The following is a 23,978-nucleotide window of genomic DNA, read 5'->3' as shown; positions in this document are numbered from 1 at the left end:
AAAAAAGTCTCTATCCAAGTAAGTTGAGCAGCCTCTGCAATAATTTTTTGTTGCAACATCCTTTTTATCTCTTCAGAGTAGTGTCAGTTCACAAACATTCAGGAAGCCAAAGCAAAATCATAGCATGCAAAAATCTGAGCTTTCTCAACCCTCTTTAAAAATGATGAAATTTCGAGGTTTCCTGTCTTGACAAAATTGTGTAATGTTTTAAAGGAATGGCAGATTACCAAAATGCTCTGTGATGATTTATTGTACTTCTCAACTTTCTGTTGTGAAACAAACTGCAGTATCGGCTTGTTCTTAACAAACCAATGCATCAGTCATAATAGGGTCTTGCAATAGGATCAGGAGCAAGCTGCTGGAGAGCCCTGCAGATGCTGTCACGTGCTCCTCGCTCCCATCAGCTGGAGTGGAGAGCAGGTTGGACATCCTGATTGATGCTGGGCACTGCTGCAGTAAGACCCCAGACCAGTCAATGTTTTTACAGATACCTGGAAACATTTCGTGCCAATGTAGAAATAGCAGTGCTGGAGGGAATGTTATGATTTGCCATTCAAGGCATCCTAGGCATATAGAAGTACCTAAGAGAAATCTATTAGTATTACATGCAATAACTTTTAGATATTTTTCCTCCGCTCCCTAGCCATGTCCTGGGTGTTTTAATAAGTTAAAGAAATGTTTTTTTGCAGGAGACAGAGTACATAGAGGCACTTTCTTCCTTTATATTTTTGCTTTGCTCAGCGACCCATGACTAAATAATTTCTTGCACAGCCCCAGCTGGTCAGTGTAAGCTGTGAGAACCTTTCACAGCCTTTCCCACTCCTTCCCGCTCCTCCTCTGGACCAGGAGAAATGTCGTCTGCAATCCATGACCTAAGGGCAGTACAAAGTGCTGCGTGATGTGTGTGTTGAACTTGACTGTCCCTGCATTTTGTCAACAGGAACAGCTTTGGATGTTGCTTTCAAGCCATTGATTTTTCAGGGTGAATATTTCATTTCTCCACAGTTTAAGACCTGTTTCAAAGAAAAGGAGCAAATAGAAAGGCAGTTACAGCAGCAGGTATACTTTTATTTTCCTGTGCCTTGTTGTTGGATGTAACTGAAGTACTGGCCCACAGATGCATTGAAGTAAAGTAAAATCTCCATTTCTTAAACTCTCAGCCTTTCCTTCTATACATCAGTCATCAAAGTCAGTGGCATTAGACATGGCACTAAAGGATTCAAGCTCTTTGTTTTAAGAATAAGTTCCCTCCTTCCTTCTACCTCTCTTGCCCCACCAGAAGAGCAGGTCTTTATATAACTGGAAATAAGCTGTAGGACGCATATTGGGACTCACTGGTGTATTCTAATGGAGATCGAGGATGCCGGAGCTTGTGCCTGAAGTTTGTCCATATGAAGAGTCTCAGTACTAGGTTTTAAGCTGTGTGTGTGTTCAACTGCAATTGCTGTCCTGAATTTACTCCATGAAGTACCTGTGACTATGGGCAGATGAGAGAGACCAGGTAGGGTGTGATTTTGCAGTGCATCAGGTGCAATTTTGCAGTGTCAGCTGCTCCATGGTGTTTGCCCCTGTACAATTTCTTCTTTTACGCTGGGCAGTGCCTTGCCTTTACCACAGGAAATTTTGAGGTACACACACACCCACAGACAGCCAGTGCTGAATAGTTGGGGCATTGGAAGTGTACGCTTTAACTTTAGCTCATCTCGTTTGTCTATTCCTGCCTTGTGATTTGATTAAACAGAGCTTGTGAAGGACTTGAAACATGAGAGGAGTCATATAGTATATCTATTAGTTTATTTTCTTAAGTCAAATTATTTAATTCTGACTCAGCTTTTGCTCCTCCTTGCTCTGTCTTTAGGCAAATTCCAAGTGACTGTACCGGGCCTCAGAAGGCCTAAGAAAAGACAGAACCAAAGCTTGAGACCTTAGAATTTGTTCCTTTACCAATATTATTTATTCTTCTTGTTATGCAAGTGCCTATCCATGTACTTTTGTTTGAAACTATTGAATGCTACTGTGTGTAATGATAATGCCTGTTGGTTATAGAAAACACCCAGGAATATACTTGCCATATATTGAAACCAATATTTTATCAAATAAGGAGCGTCAAGATTCTGGCGTGGTAGAAGTCAGATTTCTTAAATAATTTTTTTAATCATTAGCACTCTGAAGGGGCTAACTTAGAAGTATTGCGGCCCATGCTGTGAGGGGTGGTTCTTCTCCGTTTTTTACTGGTGAACTTGTATGTGGATATTCTGTTGGTTGACATCTCCTGCTAGTAATGCATTTCTTGTTTTTCTTGTATTTTGGCAGACAAAAGACCTCCCAGTAAAGACTGAGCAGCCCAGCTTCCCCCCTCCACTCTTTCTCTCACCATGCACTAGTTATGGGAACTGTGGATTGCTTCTTCACTATCAAGATCCTCGAGTACATCCAATGTCTCGCGGGACACATGAACAGCAACAGCACTCAGTAAGGTTCCCACTGTTTCCCATTTCCCAAGGCCACTGATTTTCTCACAGCATGGTAACCACAGAAGAATAATGTAGTGCTATCACACCGCTGTCCTCACCAATAACTACATCTTTTGTCTCCCAGTTTGTTTTTGTTTCCAGATCAAAATTGTGTGCTGGTTTCAGAATTACTCCTAGATCTAGAACAGCCTTCTTGATCTCTCTAGACTTTCTTCCCTGTCTGTCTGGCCAAAGATGCCAAGTTTCTTTCAATAAGCATGTTCTTTTCTTCCCCACTGTTCCAATGTCTTTGGTACTAAATTGCACAGAATGCTGCCGTGTCTCAAGTGAAGCATAACCAAGTGAATATTAATGTTAACATTGCCCTTTGTAATGCTTCTACAATTTATTCTTCTAGGCATAGAGAGGAAAAATAACAATAATTTAGACATACAGTTGATAAGTTATACTTGAAGTATATATTCTTATATGTTGTAAATAGTACTTGCCAAAGTAAGCTTATCTGTAATACCACTAAGAAGAAAAAGCGAATTATTGTGTATTGGTTTTCAGTGATACTGGTGGTCATTCTTTAATTTAAAAAAAATAAGGATATTTGATTTGACTCTTGCTGGTTTTTTTTTTCTTTAGATTAATTTACATCCATGTCACACATTTCTAGCTTTCTAGCTCTATTGTTAGCCCAAATTCATAAATGCGGATCTGGTCTGTACAGCCCGGTTCTGGGTGTTCAAAAGAAACAGTAGTAACAAAAATGAGGATCTAGCTGCAGTCAGAATTATTGTGTTGTCTTTCTTCCATTCGGTCTAAGAAAATTTGTTGACTAATATAACCTATATCCATGTCTTACACTGAATATTTCTTTCTCTGGCCCTATCTTTGGAAAATGACTTTCCTGATTTGCTTACAGTTTCTGTATTCACGGATAATATAACTGTCTGCTGTCAGGCAATACCACTCTAGTAGTATCTTCCTTCTGGTACTCTGATTTGAAATGGGATAACTTGAGGAATAAGGTTCTGCTGAGTGAGGGTGGTGCACTCTGGCTGTGCTCACTTTAGCACTGTAACTTTCCCAAGTAGGCCTGTATATTACAAAAAACAAAAATAAAAATTAGCAGAAGTGCAAGCTACATCTGAGTGTGGCTAACAAAATGGGAAATCTGCCTTTTTTTTTCCCTGGCGCACAACAGGGCCCTGCCTTCCTACTTCTCCCTCAGCATGCGGGAGAATGCTTTGCCCTGGGGCAGGTTATGGGAGGATGAGTGTTGAACTCTCTTTCAAGCTGTTTCAAGGAATGATATTTTTGAAGTGCTGTGGATTATTTTATATTCAAAGTGCTGAAGAGAAGGGCTGTATTTGTTAAAATATAGAGAGGACAAATTTAAGCATGGCGAATCTCATTTTTAAATGAGTTATTTGTTTATGTTTGTAAAGCTGTCATGTATCAAAGACGTTCGTTATTTGTGAATAGCTTAGCTTTTGCAAAACATGTATTAGGCTTTCAGACTGCAAGAATCCAATGGAGAAGTTGTGGTCAAACAAGTCATTTCTGTACTTCAGGAGTGGGCTTATCTATCTATTTGTCAGAGTTGGAAGTATTGCAGAACGTTTATCACTCCAGTTTGGCCACTGTCCCAGATTATTCTGGCTCTTCTCCCTGAATTTTCATCATCTGGGTTTCTAATTCTGCAAGAGATCACTGGGTTTACAACTTTGCCATTCTTGCTGGAACACTGGGGTCAGTCTGACTGGTTGCTTTGTAACTCCCAGTTTCATTCAGAGTTTCCTTTGAAATTCTTTTTCTGTGCAAGTGTAGCACTGCTGCTCTGAGCTTTTGATAACTCCCTGAGCAATTTGTCAGCAATGAAGAAAGGTGTTAGGATTTAATGAGTGTCCTGAGTTAACATATGTAATCGCGTGTGTTTAGTCTGTGTTTTTGCTTTTTCGTTCTTTTTGTATCTTGCACCTTTTAGTTTTTTTTACGTTGCCATAGAAGTGTTTTGCTTAGTCTGACATGAAGTACATCTCTTCTGTCTTTTGAATTTCTTTCAAGTTTGCATTTTATAAGTATGTATGATAGGGAAGAATAGATTAAAGAACAGAAGATTCAATAGAAACTCAGAAAAGCAATGCAAGTAAGTGTATTTTGAGCCATCAGTGCAAAAACTACCTGTGCTTAAAGCAAAGCACAATCTTAAGTGTTTTGTATCAAAGCCTATTTTGTTTGCCTGCAAGCACAGAATTAGTTAATTCCTGTGAATGGTATGATTTCAGTGAAAAGGGGGCAGTCCTTTTTCCTGACAGTGTATAATGTTGATTATTGTTATGTAACCACCAAGGACAATGTGCATGAAGCTTAAATCTGTTTTCTGTATCTACAGCCACATCCTGCCATCTTAATTTAGGCAAAACTTCTTTAGAAGTCAATGAAATTTCTTCTCTATGACTTGAAATCTTTAAGAGTCTCCTTGGGATTACTTGGGATTTTGCCAAAGTAATTTCTGCAAAACAGGAATTCTCTCCATGGTTTAATTTAAAGCAGTAATTACTTGTAATTTTATAAACTTGTGTGTACCTTTAAAATCAGACAGACAACTTAATGCAGCTTCAACTGAATTGATTGGTCCTAAAATTGTTTTCTCTAGGGTAATTTTCTACTCATTTATTGCAGTGTGTGGTATAAGCTATAGTGCAATATTTCTTTCTCCCTTGCTGTTGCTAATCATGAAGGATTTTGCTGGACAAAACTACATTTATGTGGACATAACCTTCCCAGTACTTCCTCTTCTAAGAAAGATGGGGAATGTTCCCATCCCACAGCGTTTTCAAGAAGTTGCTTGATATCAGCTCATATAATTGTAACACTAATGCTCATCTGTGGGGAAGAGAGGAATAGAGAGACCTTTATTCAAAGGACTATTTCTGTGATACCAAAAAAACTGTTACACATGCATTCAAACTGGAACAGCTTCACCTGTCAGATCGATGCATACCAGGTTTCTCTGGGCTTCTTAAGTAGGACGGAGCCAGTTAAAAATGTGACATCTGATAGTATCTGCATTTTATTTCTCCCTGTCTCCTCATTCCTTAGCCACAGTACACTATAAAGCCCTTTTAAAATCTGATTTGTTTCTGTTAATGTTTGTTTTGATTTGTGGAATATAGAAAGGTTTATACCAATATTTCTGAGTGCAGCATCTAAGCCACATGTTGTAAAAAAACCAACCAAACAAAAAAACAAGCAAGCTGAAAAACTTGATCAGTGGAAATTTAAAGCCAAATATAAGATTTTTGTAAACTACTTTTGTATGACTAAAAAAAAAACTTCACAGTACAATTATATTTTTAACATGTCACTATTCTTTTGTTTGAAGTGTCTATGAAGTCCATACTGCTGTAATAATGTTTTATTGTTCTGTGCAGCCAGACTATCAGTGGTATGTTCCTGACCAGTTTCCGCCAGATGTGCAGCACAAGGCAAATGGTAAGACAACAGCTGTACAGAGCATATTTTAAATGTACTTTTTTTTTTTTAATGGGGGCCTTTGAGGGACATATGCTAAACTGTCCTATTCCTCAGTTGAGTGTTTACTTAACAGTTTTGCTTCAGAGAGCTTAGTTTGGGATATACGCAACAGAAGCGAGGGTTCTAATGTGATGCCATCTATGTTATGGCTTTAAACTTCATTGCAATTCTTGAAATACCCCTATTATATATTATAGGATCAAATCAATGCCTCATTAAGCACCTAGTAAGAGTCTGAAGGAAAGGATATTCTCAGAGTTGGCGTTAGAGCATCTGTTGCTCCTAAGCAACAGGAACTAACTAGGGCTATATTTAATGATGTGCTGAACTTGGGAGCCAAGGTGGATCAAAGTTTAGACAAAGTCCTTGGTAACAAAATACAGACTTTAAGATGTTCTTTCACTTTAAAGAAAAAATGCCCATTGCTAGCCTTGATCTGCCCTGATAGTTCCAGGTGCCAGCTCTGAAAACAAAACCATTTAAATAGACAAGTGCAAACTATCTGTTGAAAACCAGGAGTATTTAATCCTTGCACCTGGATTTGAAATCCTGCAAAGTTCTTGGGTGTTTCAAAGTAATTGGTTCAGGCCATTCTAAAGACAGATGCTAGAGAGAACAAGAAAGAAGGGATGTCGTTCTGGGTGGGAATCCTTCCCTCCCAGTCGTCTTCTTCAGAAACTCCCCTAAACCACCCCTTTTCTCTCAAAAGGAGTTAAGAATGATGGCATCTAAAGGTTTGCATTTTGCTGTATTCTCATGTTTCATGGCCCTTTTTTATAGAGATACCATCCCAAATGAATAATACGCCATCCTGTGTTGTGCAAGGGGACCAGCAAAATCTGTGACCGTGTGCACTACATGAGTGACTGTATGCACTCCATATGTGTGTCATTTCATAGCGTGAGTGGGTACCATATAGCGTGGTAGAGAGACTACCTTGTAACATCCACACAAAAAAAATGGCTACAGAGAAAATTTGCAGTTGTTTGTTGTCCACCACATTCACACAGAAAAGAGGATATGGTGGGAATGTAGTTTGCTGTAGTAGAACCTCACCTTGAAATAAAGCACTAGCTTCCTAAAATTATATGGGAACTGTTTGGACGGTTTTGATGTGGTTGTAGGGAAAGTAATGCTGTGATTGGAGGAGTGGGCAGAAGATCAGTTTTGTAGTTCCTCCTACTTAACTCAGGGTGACTTACTGCACCAGAAGATACTGAGAGGATGTTTATAACAGTGCATGAAACAAGTCCAGCAGCCAGTTGCCAGTGGTCCAGGGCAGTACACTTACAGGATATGAAAAAAAGAGAATTCTTTTACCCTGTTTCATTATATGCCTTACTTCTGGCTCCCTAAAAAAAAAAAAAAAAAAAAACCACCCTCTTTAAAATCCATGTGCTATCTTTTTCTTATTGTTCCTTGTCCAGAACATGTGAATACCTCCTTCTCAATGGAATAGTGTGTTGGAAATTCATAGATTTTTTTCCCTTCTCTTCCTTCTTCAGTCCCCATTAAGAGGAATTTTCAAGTAGTCCCATAATACAGCAGCGTGTAGTATGTCTACATTATGATCTTCAGGGCTCATATTCTTTATTTCTTTGTTAACAAAACAACAATGATTTTATTAGACATCGATCACAGAAAAGTTCTACTATAAATTCAAATGTACTAGACTGGATTTAGTTATGTATTATATATAGTAACCTATGTTAAATCTTTATTTATGACATTTATTTTGAGCAAGATTTCAAAGATAGAAACTCCATGAATACATGATGAAAGTATTCTTAATATTTTTTCCATTTCTTTGTTCTATTTTGGACTAGTGTTAATTACAATGGTGGGTTTAAATCAGCTAGTATGCTTAGCAGCATTCCTGAGTGTCATTTCTCAGCTTTCATTTTCTCATTAGATGATAAACTGACCATTAAATCTTCTCTCTTCTGAGCCAGGGCTTCATTACTGAAAAACTAAACACCAATGCAGTAACTTTTAGGCATGAGGCAGTCTCTTTTAGAATTACTAGTTCCATAGATTGTTTTTAGGGTAAACCCTTTAGTTTTCCTTACCTGAACAAATTTCCCTTTGACGATGGGTATTTTGTTTAAGGAATAATTACAAAACATGGGTCACAAACTGTAACATTAGAATTGAACACAAATGAAATATAAAAACCTGTTTTAAAGATCACTGAAATCTTATGAGAGCCTCTACACTGCCTCTAGTTAGCTGTGGGCCAAGGACTCAATATCTAGTTTGCTGTAAATGCCATTGGGACTGCAAAGTCATATGTCACCAAGGAGGGATTCATGGCTTTCTTGTGCAGCTTTGTGTGGCCACACCTAGTCTGTGGCCACCTTGTCCCCCCTCCTCCCCCCCCACCTTTGCATGGGAGGAATGCATTTATACCAAATTCTTTAGGCATCTAACTTAGGATCTTCAGGTTCTCCTATAACCGGCATGAAGGAAGTGTCCAGAGGCGATTCGGAGCATTTGAGCTGGCATTCAAACTTAAGCCACAGCTTTGTAATCCAAATCTGTTTTACTTCATGGCATGCAGAGGGTTGGACTTTCTCCTCTGAGGAGGACAGATCTGTCCATGTGTAGTTAGGGGCCTGTGTGCTCAGAGTGATCTTTTAGCTGTCTACAGTGAGAGGCTCTTAGAGATCAAAAAAAGGTGCCTAAAGTTATGTAGTGTGATCCTCCTTGATATCAGGCAGATCATTTCATGGTAAAAGACTGTGGAAACTGTCAGAGGGAAAGAATAAAGATAAATATGCACTCATTACTTAAATAAACAACAAAAAACAAAAAACCCTATGAATCTAGCCTCTGTTCACATTGCTGCTACTTCCATCTCCTTAAACAATGCTCTGTTAATATTGCTAGCTGTAATTTCATGTTTTCTGCTTCTCATGTAGCCATTTCTGTACTTTTGGTGTCACTGGCACTACTTTTCTTAGCTGCTGCCAAGTTCAAAGAAGGCTTAGAGGCCTGCTGCCTCTGTGAAGCCTGGTTTAAAATACAAACTGCTTTGTCTTTGTTTTCTGTAAGAAACACACCTTTTACTGTATTAGCACAGAAATAGGATAATTACTGAAATATTTTTAAAACTGCCACAGAAATTTGATCTATCCTACTTTTTTCTCCCCACTTCATTCCTTATTTTCCAAGTTTTCTATTCTAGTCTCTTATTTTCCCCACATACCTGTGTTTTGGTAGTAGGCAGAGGATCACTTATGCATAGACCTGAGAAACGGTGTTGTTTCTAGCTTTGAACTTTTACAGTGGGGTGATGGTTTGGATCTGGTGCTTTTCTGGTTTGGAGCCCTTTCTAATTAGGCTAGGAGAGGCTTCAGCATAAAGGAAGGATGAGAAGAAGGGGGGGGGAGGGAAAAATGAAAAAAATCAAAAAAAACCCTTCTCTACCCTTTTTTCTGTTAAGCCATTTTTTACAAAATGAAGATGAACAAGCAGTGTTCCACAGTAGCAACACATGGTAATTGTCTAAATGAAATCCTTGCAGTTTAGCTTCATGAACAAAGCGGAGCTAAAGGGAGAAAGCAGCTAAGATTACAGCTATGAAATGTGGCTTTATGCAAAAAAACCCAAACTTTAGAGCTTGGAACAGTGAACATCGCTACTTATTTAAACAGGGTTATATCAGCTCCTTTCACAGAAGTGTTTCAGTGAAGTGAGGTTCAGTGAGGGACTGTGCAGTCCTTGGTACTTTGACTGAAACACCTTGGAGCTACTCTACACTTCTTGTTGGTTTTAGTAATCTGTCTCTCTCTGTCTTCGACAGCTAAGTATCTACAGGACATTTAAGCATTTATTCCTGCTGAAAGGGGTCTTTAGGTCTTAATCCTGAAGTGTTGGTTTTAGTGATCGGTCTCTGTTTTTTACAGCTAAGTATCTATGGGCCATTTAAGGATTTAATCCTGATGAAAAGAAGGGTCTGTAGGCCTTTCAGTACTTAAGGATGAAGATACTCTATAAAGAGAGCCAGTTACTCCCAGAGAAGCCACAGGCTGACACCTGGGACTGGGGAGACCAGTCTTCAGCCTTGAAATCATGTCAGCATTGGGAGTCCCTGAACAGAGTTTAGAGCTTGGCGCAACAGCATGCTCAAGTATCTTATCCCCTCCTTGATTCAAGTATAGCCTGGAAATTTACTGTTAGGAGTGTGCGTGCATGTGTGAATATGTGCAGGTGTCCAAACACAACTAGTTTTCTTGGTACACATTTTATGCTTGCATTTACTTACAATTTTTACTTGCACATATGCATAAATAAGTAAAATAAAAACTGCTGGCTATCTGTAGACATTCTGGGGCCCAGGACTGGATTCTGTGGGTAAGGCTTGGCTTTTCTTTATATTCAGTTTTGGTAATTAAGATTTAAATACCTTTATCTTTTTTTTTTTTTTTTTTTGTCCGTAGTTGCCCCCTTTTTTTTTTTTGAAATGCCTTCTTTGACCAGAAGTTAGTTCTCCCCAAAGAAAATTACAGTCAGAATATACAGTCAAATATATCAAATACATCAAATATAGTCAAATGCAGTCAAAATACAAAACAATGAATACTTCAACCTATTGGAATTGTGGCAGTAAAGAACTCTTAAGCTAGTAAAAGACAATGTATGTGTGTCTCCTGAAGGAGGAAATGGATCAGGGAAAATGGGAACCTTTAGAGAAAAATAACTAAAATATGAACTCCCAGCTGAGAAAGAGAGAGCAGAAGAAAAGACTCGAGATCTCAGAATTTAAGGTGAAATCATAATAAGGGGTTGGAGGAGGAACTTCAAGCAGAGTAAACCATAATTGAACTGCACTTGCTTAGTTAAAATGAGAGAAGTGAGACTTCCCATAGGAAGGCCAGAAACAGGAAGAACAGCTTCTTGGCACAAAATGTCCTGGAAAAGAGTTCCAGAAAATGAAAGCATTTTTGAGCATCAGTGAGAGGCCTGGCTGATAATACTTCTAATTCTCCACGCAAGATGAATACATTGCCTAACAGGGACAGAATAAGAGATGGTCCAGTTTAATTTTGGGCTCCTTAAAAGCTGCTTGCCTAGTGGAACAGGACTACAGCACAAGCCTGCCATGAAATGACACTACCTTTGCTGCAAGAATTTGTGATAGAGATCTGTGCTGGCCTAAATCAAGCTTTCTTTTGTAATCATCTTTTGGCTACTTTATATTGATCACCCAGCTTGTTTTATAAAATCATGTCTATGGCTTTGGGGAGTTTACTTAAATATTAACAAAGAATCCATCAGTTACGTGGCTTTGGGACCCCAGAAACCCAAAGCTCCTTAGGCTCCATAGGTTAAAAATCACAGCCTCTCCATTGGTAAACATGGAAACTTGGAGACACTTTGAGCTGCCAGGCGTTGCACAAGACAATGGAGAGTTACTGATCACATAGAATATAATTTTCAAAAAAGGATAAGAGAAGATTTCTCTCCTTCACAATGTGTTTAATGAGTTGATATATTGCATGCCCTTGCACATTTGCGGTGAAATGCAGTCTGAGGGCATGCCCATGGGCTGGGGTGGCTTTCATGCCAGGCTGCACTACAGGATTAAGTTATATGCCATCTGAATGCTTTGCATAGCCACAGGAAGCCAAGGGATTAACCTGCGTCCTTTTTACCTGTTGCTCTCCCTGTGTTTTCACAGTGCAGTCTAATGAAGAGGTTAGTTCTCCACTCCACCACTGGGATCTGAACTGAATCCAGAAATATTCAACAGGCAGTTGCAAACTGAAGAGTGTGGGCTGTATTCAGGTTTACTGATCTCCTCATACATGAAATACTCTAGCTGAAAGCAGGCAACGAGATGGATGGGGACATTTTGTGTGGAAGCATGTCCAGTCATGCTCCAAAGATGGACTGCAACAGTGATCAGGCTGCCAGGGAAGGAGCATTCAGGTGGTCCTCATAGGGAAACCACCAGGCTGCAGAGAGGATTATAGGCTCTCAAAAGCAAAAAGGGCATTCTTTGAAGGTCACAATGAAGAGAGAAGGGCAATGTATAAAGGTAAATGATGGAAGACATAGAGTTTAAGGAAGAAGGGAGATGCTGTCTCACTGCACCAGCAGAGTATTTCCAACAGGATAGTTTTTTCTTCTTGCCTCTGGGCCTGGTCTTTCCCCATATACTTTGCTATGCAGAAAACCTAGTCTGAAGATGTACTCAAATTCTTCCAGCTTAGCCTTGTTCCATCAGCTATGCTGGTATTATTTCTTGGAGGGAAATCAGCTCCTCAATCCCTCTGTGCTCTTATCACTCAGCATAGCTGGAATTACTTTTTGTTTTTTTTCTTTCTTTTTCTTTCTTTCTTTCTTTGGAGCAAAGCATAAAGAATTCCAGCAAGTGTACTTAATGTCACTTTATTTGGCAAGCAGTATTGACTTCCTTCCTTATCCAACTGTGCAAAATTGAAAAGACAGTTGAAAAAAGATTGGGTTTTGGAGATTTTCCCTGAACCCATTCTTTTAATCAAAAATTATCTGGAAAAGAAGTTTATTGCTCAAAGCTTACAGAAAACAAGAACCTTTTTGCATGCCATAAGTGCTGGCATGTATTACCTCTTTCACTTGCAAAATTAATCTTACTGTATTTGTTTTCTCAGCAGAAACAGTTACTGATCTCAATACATGTATTCAAGAACTATAGTTATCTCTTCAGAATATTTGATATCACTACTGAATTTCTTTGACCTAAACTGTACATTTTGACTTTGAATCCAGTTATGCCAGGTACAGGGAGAAGCCAAAACTTAGCCCTTCAATTCTCTCTCAGCTCGAGGGGTAGCCCTGGTGGAGGGCTGAGAGAGAGGTGAGGGCAGCTGGTGACCAGCTCATCTTGGCACAGCTAAGAAGAGCAGCACTCAACCTGTAAAGCCCTAGGGATGCTGACATGAGCACTTTAAGAAGCATGATGCTACTTTCATTATAATATTGTCTCTTGTTCTCTTTCATGCTCTGCTGCTTTCCAGATTTTTGCCCTCAAGGTACCTACTTTACTGCTAATATTGTTATAATTAGAGCTAATTGGAAAAAGAAGAGGGGGAAGTGTGTTGTTTTCCACTGAAAATAATAATAGTTGGCTGGGGTGGGGGAAGAGAGGGAGGAATGAAAAGCTGCAAAAAAAAAAAAAAAAAAAAAAAAGGTTTATGGAGGTCTTCAATGAAAACCCGACAGAAGAAACTTAATAAACTGACATCTTAATTTTCCTGGGGCAGGGGGGGAAATCCTAAACATTTGTGGTATTAGCTTGCCCTCACTGCATACATTACAGTAGAAATCATCTGTACTCCATGCTAGTTAAGACAGGTATTTAATTAGCAGCTTACTGTCCCACTGGGAATGAAAATTTGATTATTTTTAGGATTCTTCCTGATCCAACTTGATTTCTGCTACTGCAATGCAACAAAAAGACCACTCAGCACGCACAATTTCTAATTCCAGAAGCATGAGAACTTGCCTTTTTTTTTTTTTTTGAAAGGCAAAAATAAAGTTGAGCTAAAGATCACAGAAAATTTTGTAGTTTTCCAGAGTACCAGGCAAAGAGGAACAGGATATGTAATTTAAACAACAGTATGACTTTATTTCTATGAAACAATGTATCAGGATTTACCTATATCTTGTTATTTTTTCAGTAGATGTTTAGATTTCTAAAAGGTTCAAACACACCGGCAGGTTTTTTTTTTTTTTTCTTTGAGAATGAAATGTAAGGAAGAATCAAGGCATTTAAGGGAACTTGGAGTTCTCTGCTATGAAGGCAACGTTAGTTGTGGCATTCTAGTGATAGGTTACATGGTGGTTGTTTTGATTAGCTCATTCTCTTTCCTGCTGACTTGATGAAGCATGCATCTGCTATCTGGAAATATCTTTAGTTTCTCATTGATTATCTAAGGAAGAGATTTAAAAATTAGTTCCATCCCATTTGTTCATTAAAGTAATTGCCAAGTTCTGCTTATCCTAGTTATACAGAGTCCAAATTCCTTTGCCTATTTTACATATTTTAAGAATAAAAGTACTTTGTGCTAGGTTCTGAAACCATCTCCTATTGCAAAATATCCAGAAGGTTATCTTAATGTTTAATGTTTGCTTAGGTGAGACAGATTGTTTGTGGGAACTACATGGTATATTCATATTTGCCTTCCTCTGTGATAGACCATGCCTGTAATGTTGTGGTATCTGCTGGTTTGTACCAGCTGGACAAAAACTTTTGGGGCCAGTGGCATCCTGGCATAATTAGGTCCATAAGAAGGGTGACTTGAGTGTGTCCCAGAGATGGTATGAAACCCAGTGGGCCTCAGGACTGGGAAGAAACAAAACTAATTGCAGGTTGCCCCCGCTGCAGTGCTGCTTGAGGAGTCTGAAAATCAAGGTCCCCTACTTTTTTCAGATTATATTGTTATATGAATACTGTCATTTGGTGTGAAACTTGGAACACGTTCTTAGCTAGAAAGGTTTTGTTTCACCCTGTCTTCTGTTATGGGGGGCTATTAATTTGAAATGAAATTAAGCTGGCTCTGCATTTGTTATGCTGATTCAAATTTCTGCAGTGGGATGCTACGGACCCCCTTCTGGCAGGGAAAGGACTGAAAAAGAAGTAAAAGAGAGAAGATGCTGGAAAATCAGGACCAGAATAGTGTATTGTTCTTACTATTTGCTTCCTGAAAGCCATTGCTCATTTTTGTTGCATATTCATTTTTATGGCAGTCAATGCTGATACCACAGAGCTTTGTAATTTGGAAGCTGAGAATAAACAGAAGGAGTTTTCATAAGGTATATGATCAGAGTTATCTGGAATTCTGTAAATGCAAAACTGGAGTTACAGGGTCTAAGTGTACCTGTTCATACTTCTATCAAATCATTGGTTGCTTTGGAAAAGCTTTATTTTCTAAATAATTCTGTGGCAATCAAGACTGAGATGTGTGCCATGGTGTAAACATATAGTAGTCCAATGGATATGTGAACTGTGGAAAATCTTCCTATTTCAGGGGTGTGTGTGTATATATATATATGCATGTATGTAAATACCTGTGTCTTTCTATCACTTTGTCTATCTCACTCATGCACAAAGAATGGGTCTGCTAATTGGTGCTCTTCCTGGCTTTCATGGACAAATAACATGAATTATAGCTCTAGATACTACCTGCAAAGAAAAAGATGTCACCAAAATCAATAATTCAGGTGGTACTGCTATTTGCTACAAATGTGGATGTTTTGGATCAAATTTTCTTTCATATATCAAACATTGGATATCATCAGCATGGTGCATTCAGAAGTGAATGATGGGGTTACTGTGTAGCAGCTGCAGAGCAATTCTCTTAGGCAAATTCAGAATACTGCTGGAAATATTTTACTCTTACTGTTTCTCTTGTGAGCAAAGTACTCTGCACTTGTGTGGTGTGTGTGTGTGTATTAGTAGTGATGTGTTACAGCATGTCAAGAGTTTCATTTGAAACTTCAGGAAGGAAGTATGTGTTACATTGGCAATAGCATATTTCCTTTTTTCAATTATATTTTGTTTTCCTAGCTCAAGTGAGTTACTATCAAAAACATGTTTGAACCACAGACACCTAATTAACAGTAGGTAGTACTACTTAATTCTTCCCTCTGTCATTCCTTATCTGCTCTCTTGGGTGCAGCTAGTGTTAATCTATATTTAACAAGCACTTCCAAATGTCAGCCATTCTTTTTAGAGGTCTAAAAGGGTTACATGAGGACTTTTGGTTATTAGACCCTACTGTTTGCTCCATATCAAGTATCCTCAGGAACAGATCACAGTAAAGAGATAGATGGAGACTATTGGCTCATTGTGTGATATCCCTACCCTCTCTTGCTTCTTTATACTTACTATAATTTGTGTTGCCCTGATTGCAGGCTTGCAATGATGTACAATACTGACTGCAAAAAGGGGGAGAAAAAAAGCAGAAAAGAGGGGGAAGTTAATCATAAGAGAGTTGTGCTTCTTAATGCCAAAATAATTTGTATTGATTTACTTGCAGATACATCCTTGGAGAAAGGAGCCCATCCCTGACCACCTCTGACCTGGAGAAGCGTAGACCAAAGGCTGCAAACTAGTCTTGCAACTTCATTATTCTGTTTTGTTCTGGTTTTTTTTGCCCCTAGCTTCTTATCTCTGCAGTACATATTATTTATGCCTGGTGAAATCCTTGCGAGAACAATAGAAAAGCAGATCATTCAGGCTAGTGATCCTCAGGATCCAGTTAAACTCTGCTGGGAAGCGTTACCGCCCTTTGTTCTGAAGATGCTGTTTGTGCTGGCTATGAGAATCTATTAAAATGCCTTATGATAAAAGATGCAGCTATTGCTGGGGATTCAGAGACTGTCACATCTGTTTTGAATTCAAGAGCTTTAAGCCCTATAGTGTTGTGATATTTTTTGTTTGAGAATTGCAGCCTTTTTTATTTGATTCCTGGGAATGATTTGTTGATGTACCATCTTGAATTCTGTACTTTTTTTCTTGGTTGTTTGATAAAAAGGAAAACAGTTTTACTGTTTAATGTTACAACACACTTGTATAATTGTAATCAGGGTACTACAGATGTCATGCCAGATAAAAGGTGCCTACTTCCATTTTGAGTCAAGGCCAGCTCTGCTTTTGATTTGGCTCCAAAATTATATGAAAAACATAATCAGATTTTTTCTGTGTACTTATTTGTATCAATAGAATGTTAATAGAAATATTTCATGGGTTTAACTTCTCAGTGAAAATGGCTTTATATTTCCAGATGAATCTAGTAAAGAATTTGATTGTAGTGAATCTGAACACAGTTGTGTGACCTGTAATCTGAGAATAAAACCTGGGTTTCTAAATGAACCTGTATTTAGACTATGAAACTTTTCAGAAAGTCATGGTGATGGATGCTCAGTAAACCTTGCTTGATAATCTGCTTGCAGGATTTTCTCTTCCCTTCAGGCTTTAACAGGACAGTTATTGGAAGGTAGGTACCAGAACCAACTGGAATCCCACTTGAAAGAAGGAACCGAGATTTTTGCACCAGAAGGAGAAAGCCATGTGAGATGTCCTCTGTAGTTTCCTGATAACGAAGTAGTTAATGAGAGTTTGAAGTTCCATTAAAAACACCTGAGCTGTGCAAAGACAGAGTGGTCAGAGATTGTCTGCACATGCGATTTCTGCCTTTAGAACAGGTACTTCCATTCCCATAAACATACAAAGGCCTCTCCATTTAAATAATAACCTCAAAGAATTAAACATTTTCAACATTTTATTTTGGACGCAGTGGGGAACAGTCCATGGGAAGGAATTTTTGTGCTGTTAAACTTCACAGCAGTGCTGCTTTTGCCTACACTGATCACAGAAATGGAGCACTCCTAACATGTGACATGAAATCAAGAACATGAGCAAAGGACCAAGTGAACCAGTCTCCAGGAAGAAATTGCTTTTTGGAATTTGACAGCAACATTAGCAACAGAATAAACTCCCAAGTCACCATTAGAGATACAAGTTTTATCTCTGCATGAATATGGAGTTGGCTAGCAGACACTATTGCAGCAGACAGTTTAACTAGCAAACAATATAACTGTGCTACTCCTGATTAGTAATTTGGCTAATAAGGGTGAGATCATGGAAAATGCTAATGCAGTGCCTTTGGAAAATCCAGTTATAACGTAACCTAATTCAGTGCAAGCTCTCAGCACGTGACCAGTGTTGTGGGTAGAGCACCCCACGCTCAAAGATGTAGTGAAGTCTCAAAACAGACGAGCCTCTGTGTAGCTGGTGTGAGAGGCAACAAACCCCCATTTCATTTCCTTCAACTGTTCTCCCCAATTAACTGTGAAGATTTTGCCTTCCATTTGCGGAGCTCAGTTCATTTTCTTATAATTTGTGCAAGCATTATCTGGCCGAGCAGATGATTCAACATGAGCCATTCACAGTAAGAAAACAGAGTTTGTAGGGCTATCTTGTTTTCTTGGTTTAGTCACAGGCTTTTAATGTTTAACTGGCTTGGGCCCAATGCTGTAAACCTGGACTCATGCGGATCCTAATAATGCTAATTGTCAGGTATCGCTTGCACAGTATGCTAGAAAATTTGTGTTTTTAATTAATACAAAAGGTCTTTATAGCTCTTTCCTCTTAATTTTCTTATAATGATGTATGTTTCCCAAATGCAGGTGCTGTCATCTATTTGAATTAGCATTGTCAGACTCGAATAGTCCAAAGGATTTGGTTTCTTCAGTGGCCCAGGCAAGTTTGAGGGGGTGAGTTATGTTAGTTAGAAGCAACTATAGTACTCAAAATAAGAATTTTGCCATTCCCTAGCTTTGCTGAAACTGAGCATCAACACTCCCAGTTCTTCCTGTAACCTTTTAAGGAATCTTCTGGGCATTTCCCAGTCTTTGTTTTATGTTTTGTTTTCCAAACACCTGCCAAATTGGCCATATGAGCCTTTCAGTTTAGCTTTCTCCAGTATTTTGGTGTATCAGTGGTGAGTAAGGATATGAATTTTACAGTAAGGGCTCATGGCATATGTTTGTGAAAGATTTTTTTTTTTTCCTCTTCCATTTTTTGTAGGAACTGTTCAGGGTTTGGGAATATTAGGATTACTAGGCAAATTGCTAGCGGAGCAATTCACAGAGACTTCTCGTGAAGGAAAACTTGGTAAAACTTTGGTTTAACTGGGCGAGGAACTTACTTGAATACCTGAAGCAGTAAGGGCTTACACCAGAGGGGTGTGAGTACCCCCTGGTTGCCCTTGTCTGTCGCTGTGGCCAGTACTGAATGCTTTGGGAGAGAACTGAAGAAGCAGGACAAGCATAGAGTGGTCTCATGTCAAAACCTTTCAGTATTTTAAAGGGATATGTACTAGCCCTAAAACTTCCTGGTTCACTATAGAGCTCTGACTTCCAGCCTTCCTCCTCCCACAAGGCAATTGATAAATGCATATTACCATATCAGCTGCTGTTTTTTGCTTGTCTAGCACAACTCCTAATGTGATGCACATGTACACATACCCTATGTCAGTGCTGGCCAGTCTTCTTACTAGGTGTGATGCAACAGGAACTTAAATAATATCCAAGTGCTACTTTTTTATAAGAACTCAATTGCCATTTCAAGAATGCTGAAAAGGTGTTACATTTTTAAATAAATAATGAAGAACTGACCCTTAATGAAACTGATTACTCAGAGTGTTAAACTGACGGGGAGGGGGGGTCCCAAATGTCTTTTTGTCCTTGGAAAGCTTTGTTACTTCTGGCGAAAGCATACGTGTTGATACAAATTCATATGGATTCTGAGTGACAAGTTATGATATCTAATAGATACATGAAATTTTACTATATAACAAGTCTGAGAGAACATTTAATGTTCATTTTGGCATGGGTTTCTGTTGACTATTTTTCTAAATTGAACTTTTTCCATATGGATGCAGCATTATATACTAAATATCTTGTGGAGAATTTTTCATTTCTATAAATAAGAGCAAGTAATCATATGCGAGGTTAAATTATCTGCCTCCAGTATTATCTTCATGTTATTTCCAATATCATATGCTGGGTTCACTAAATGATGTTTTGATTACCATAACAGTAATTATCCAACATTAAAATATGAACACATGTTTGAACTCATGGAGTCGTTAAAACAAATGTGGTAGTTGAAAGCTTGGGGTCTGCTAGGAATCTTTGTCCTATCTTTTAATTTTTTTATGGAGCTAGGCCAATGCGACACCAGTGTTTTACTGACATAAGTTGTTTGTTTTGATTCACCACTGTTTCAGTTCCTAGGCATTTCAAACTCTGTGCTTCTCAAAAAATTAATGTTGTTTTAAAACGGTGTTTATCTTCTGAAGGCCTGAAGTGCTATTTAGTGACAGTAGTGCCATAGTTTATTACCTTCTGTTTCTATACATATTTCTTTCTACTTCTGTACATATGTACTGTGTGGTATGATATTAAGGTTTCACTGATAATAACTAAGTTGTCTGTGATTATAAATCACTAAATAGTATCCCTCTTTAGTCTCAGGCTGTCATCCATTTTAGGAAAGGCGAACTACTACTTTGAAATTGTCAGTAAAAGTTGGGAGCTGTTTTAATTGTCTCCGTTCTGGATACAAGCGGATGTGGAATCTTGATTAGACTGCAGGCAAAGCACACAGGGGTGTCTCAAATACACACATTTTCCTATCCTGTAGTAGGAAAGCTAGATACCACAACTCAGGATGATTTGAAAGATTACAGGCAAAATCTTGGATCACGTTACCTTCTTCCTTTAATACATTCACTTGTTTTTGATCTTCTACTGCATCAGTATTATAGTTCTTGCCCAAATAACCAATCTACATCTCTCATTTTATCTCCCACTTGGTATTTACTTCTCTTGGTCCCTCACAGTTTCTTATCTTTCCCCTTTCTTTTCATAGCTATTGCATCTTGCATGATAAAATGTTGCTATTGCACAGTCTTCAAGTTCTACCTATCAGACACACTTTCCTCTTCCTTCAAATCTCTTCCCACTTCCAAACTTCTTCTCTGTATGATTGATGTCTAAACACTTCTTTGTTTGCAGTGGCCTTTCATAATCTGATGTACCATTCTTATTTGCTTTGTTAAATGAATATCTCCTGGAGAAATTCAAGGCTTTGTCTTCTAGATCTCCTTGCAAGGAATGTCATTCTAAAATCCCATAAGAGGAATTAGTGTGTTATCTTCTGCAATGCAAAGTGTTATGTTGTTATATGTAATTTCATGAATTATAGCAAGAACACCTCATTAGCAAAAATATTTTTTTCTGAGATGAAGTGAATTATATAAATAATAAAACTAGAAATGCATCATGAATACTGTGGATGAAAGAAGGCACTCTCCCCTTTGGCTCAGGTTCCCCACACCCAAAGACTTGCACTTCATTAGATCCCTGTCATACTTCCAACTTCCACCCAGTAATTACTCGGTCAGCATCTAACTTTCCTTTACACCACGTTTTAGGGGAATTAGGATTATGAGAAGCCCAAATTTTCCCGTCTTCATCTTCCTTTCCCCTTCTGTATTCTAGAATAGACTTAGAAAAAGCTGTTATCATATGACTCTAACTTTTGGTCAAGCAAAGCTCAGTTGCTCCAGCTCCCTGTATTTTCGCCCCCCATAACAGACAGGGAGCAGAGCCTTACCCTAATGAGCTGGAAATACTGCTAGCATTGCCTTGCCTATACCACCCTGCAACTGAGCTTGGAGAGTATTTCTACTCAAATTGAAGTTCTCTCTCTTGTTTAAAAAAAAAAAAACAAACTCAAGATTTAAAAAAGGTTTCTGTATTTTAACTTTGTTATGAGAATGACAGAAGAATTTCTCTCTGATTTTTGCAGATGCAAGTTTAAAGGTCTATAAGACACCACAGGGTGTAAAGTATTTTTTTGATTAATAAAACACTTTCTCACCAGGAGCCAGGATGCTGGCTAATTCTGTGTTTTCACTTACAACAGCAACAGCTTCTCTTCCACCTGCCCTATAAATGGGGAACACCCAGGTGCTTCCTGTCAAGGGCTGCTTATGCAAGAGCAAAGGGCTCATGCTAGCCACAGACCATGAAGTACGCTGGTGGTGACAGTTGTGCACTTGGGGAGAGCAAGGCTGAGGGTAATGAGGGCAGACAGAGAGGGTCTGTTATGAAACATGTTTACTGGTGCAATTTGTTGATCCATATATGAATTAAGATCTTGTAAGGCCAAGAATGTAGACTGTAAATTTGTTGGTCTAATGAAAGGTATCAGAGCAGTAAGCTTCAGGAATCTTCCTATAGCTGATGGACAAGATTTTGAGAAGGGAAAACTCATGGATTAGAAGGCAGGATATGTGCCACCAGTGCTTATATAGCATAAATTAAGAGAGAAGTTACAGCTTTGATGGAAGAGTAAAGGTCTTTTATTGGCATTTTCCTCATCAGTTTGGTTCATTTCATTCAATTATTTGGTTTTGTTGGGAAGAGAGAGGGAGATGTTTTAACAGTCTTGGAAGAAGTTTCCATTTTGTGCCTCCCTGTATTCAGGCATCCTGAATCTCAGCTCTTTGTAGTGTAAATCCCAAGTTAATCCATCTGAGGCAATGACATTGCGCTGTGTAGAACTGGCACAAATGCAGGTCCTCTGCAAGTTATTCAGAAAACCAGCTGTTTAACTAAATACAGCAGTCACTTAGGACTGCTACTTAAGGTTAGGTATATAGTACCAGCCAGATTATTTGCTGTGATAAGAATTGGGTAAGAGCTGTATGTTTCTAAAGACTGAAATATGAACTGGTCATCTTGTAATTCCTATTTTTTCCCCTCTTTCTCTACAACATCACATTTGCTGTGTGTTCTTTCTAGTCATGATCCAATGTGGAATCTGTAGGAATAAAATACCAGAAGAAACAGTACTTGTTGTGCTGACCTGACGGCCTAGCAATAATGCCAGAAAAACATGGTCCTCAACAATCAAAAAGCAGGATATTTCATAGTAAACTCTTTCTGCATAAATGACCCGTTCAGACACCAGAACATCTTTGGAGGACCAATTAATTTCCCATATTTTCAGCTTCTGTTTAGAAAGGAATGTTATGCCTGTGCAGAAAAAAACCCTGTCATTTATGAACTGCTATGATGCTGCTCTATTTTATTTTCAGTAGCAAGTGAAGGATTGCTTTATTCCCTGTTATAATTGCCCTGTAGTCAAGGGTTAGTAAAGATGGGGGTACCGGAAAGGAAACTTGGAGACTCCAGTGATGTCCTCACCGTAGAAAGGAAGAGAACTAGCTAAATTCAAGTCTGAGGCATGAATATTGCATTATAATTAATTTAAACCAGGCTTGAGTTTGGCCCAATCATGCCAGCAAAGGAAGTTGCTCACAGGGATTGTTCCTAATCCATAATAACAACAATTAAAATTCAAACAGTGTGATATTAATATCTCACTATCCATAATTTCTGAAGAGACATCTGACTTCTCTGAGGATTTGGGTGAGGCTGGGTCAGAGCACTGTAGCTGTTTTTCTGTTTCTGTCTGATAGATTATTAATTCAGGTCTTTGATGCACAGCTAAGAAAAAGCTACAAAAACAGAAAACCTCACCACAAAATCAAACCTAGTGCATTACAGGGTGACCTCTGTGAACCTCAATTCTGCATTGCAAGATACCTGTTGGGCAATTGAAAAAATATTTCCAGAAAAAAAAATTAATCTGAATGTGCTGTTAATTTAATAGTATTCCTATGGAGAGCCTTAGACAGTGCTACTATTCACAAGCTTACCATAACTTCCTGCTGTTCCACAGATGCTTATGACGGGCTCCAGTTTTCATGCTCGTTCCTCTGAAATCCTTTACTTTTGAGTCACAGAAAACCATCTATTTGCATTTTATGAGTCAAGTGAGGTTTGTGGAAAGTAAAATTCCCATTTGAAGAGAACTTGTAAAACTAGTGCCGTACCAACGGGAAACTTCCAAATAATTGAATTCTGATTAATAAGAGGTTTTTTCCTTGATGAATGATAACATTCAAGCGATAGCATGTGAGGCTATCTGTATCTGAAAACACAAATAAGAGACATGGGAAAGGCAAAGAAACTACCTTTGATTAGTACAAGGGAGGAGGATACTAATAAGAAGGAAACATGCCTTTAAAACCTTCATGTTTGTTCTGATTCATTCAGTCTGTTTTGCCCAATTTTGTTTAGTTCTAAATGTAAGCATCATTTTTGTAGCAAAACAATGTAAACATTGTTTTTGAGCAGTATTTAATTATGTTTTAAAACTGCTTAATTTTATGAAGACTACGAGCCTTTCTTCATCTGAAAAGACAATAATACAAACATATTGCACTTTGATTTGTGTGTGCTAGATAGTGCATATCACTGACACAGTGTATCATGACTATTAAGTAGATGCTGTTCATTTTTGTCATCTTTTTCAAGAATACTACATTTCAATTGCAAGCATAT

General features: G+C 38.4%; 1 protein-coding gene across 2 annotated transcripts in view; it reads left to right on the top strand.

Annotated features, from left to right (window-relative positions):
* TNIP3 (TNFAIP3 interacting protein 3) overlaps nucleotides 1-16,966 on the top strand; it is a 73,494-nt gene extending 56,528 nt beyond the window's left edge. For both annotated transcript variants that reach the window (XM_026081492.1, XM_026081491.1), the window contains 3 exons: nucleotides 2,314-2,472; nucleotides 5,900-5,960; nucleotides 16,031-16,966. In XM_026081492.1, the coding sequence (XP_025937277.1) occupies nucleotides 2,314-2,472; nucleotides 5,900-5,960; nucleotides 16,031-16,062 (252 nt within the window). In that variant the 3' untranslated portion in view covers nucleotides 16,063-16,966. The remainder of the gene's footprint in view (nucleotides 1-2,313; nucleotides 2,473-5,899; nucleotides 5,961-16,030) is intronic.
* Nucleotides 16,967-23,978: the final 7,012 nt, after the last annotated feature.

Source organism: Apteryx rowi, unplaced genomic scaffold, assembly GCF_003343035.1.
Source record: "Apteryx rowi isolate R43461 unplaced genomic scaffold, aptRow1 scaffold_55, whole genome shotgun sequence".
NCBI classification, from domain to species: Eukaryota; Metazoa; Chordata; class Aves; order Apterygiformes; family Apterygidae; genus Apteryx; species Apteryx rowi.
This window is presented reverse-complemented; position numbering and strand designations above follow the sequence as displayed.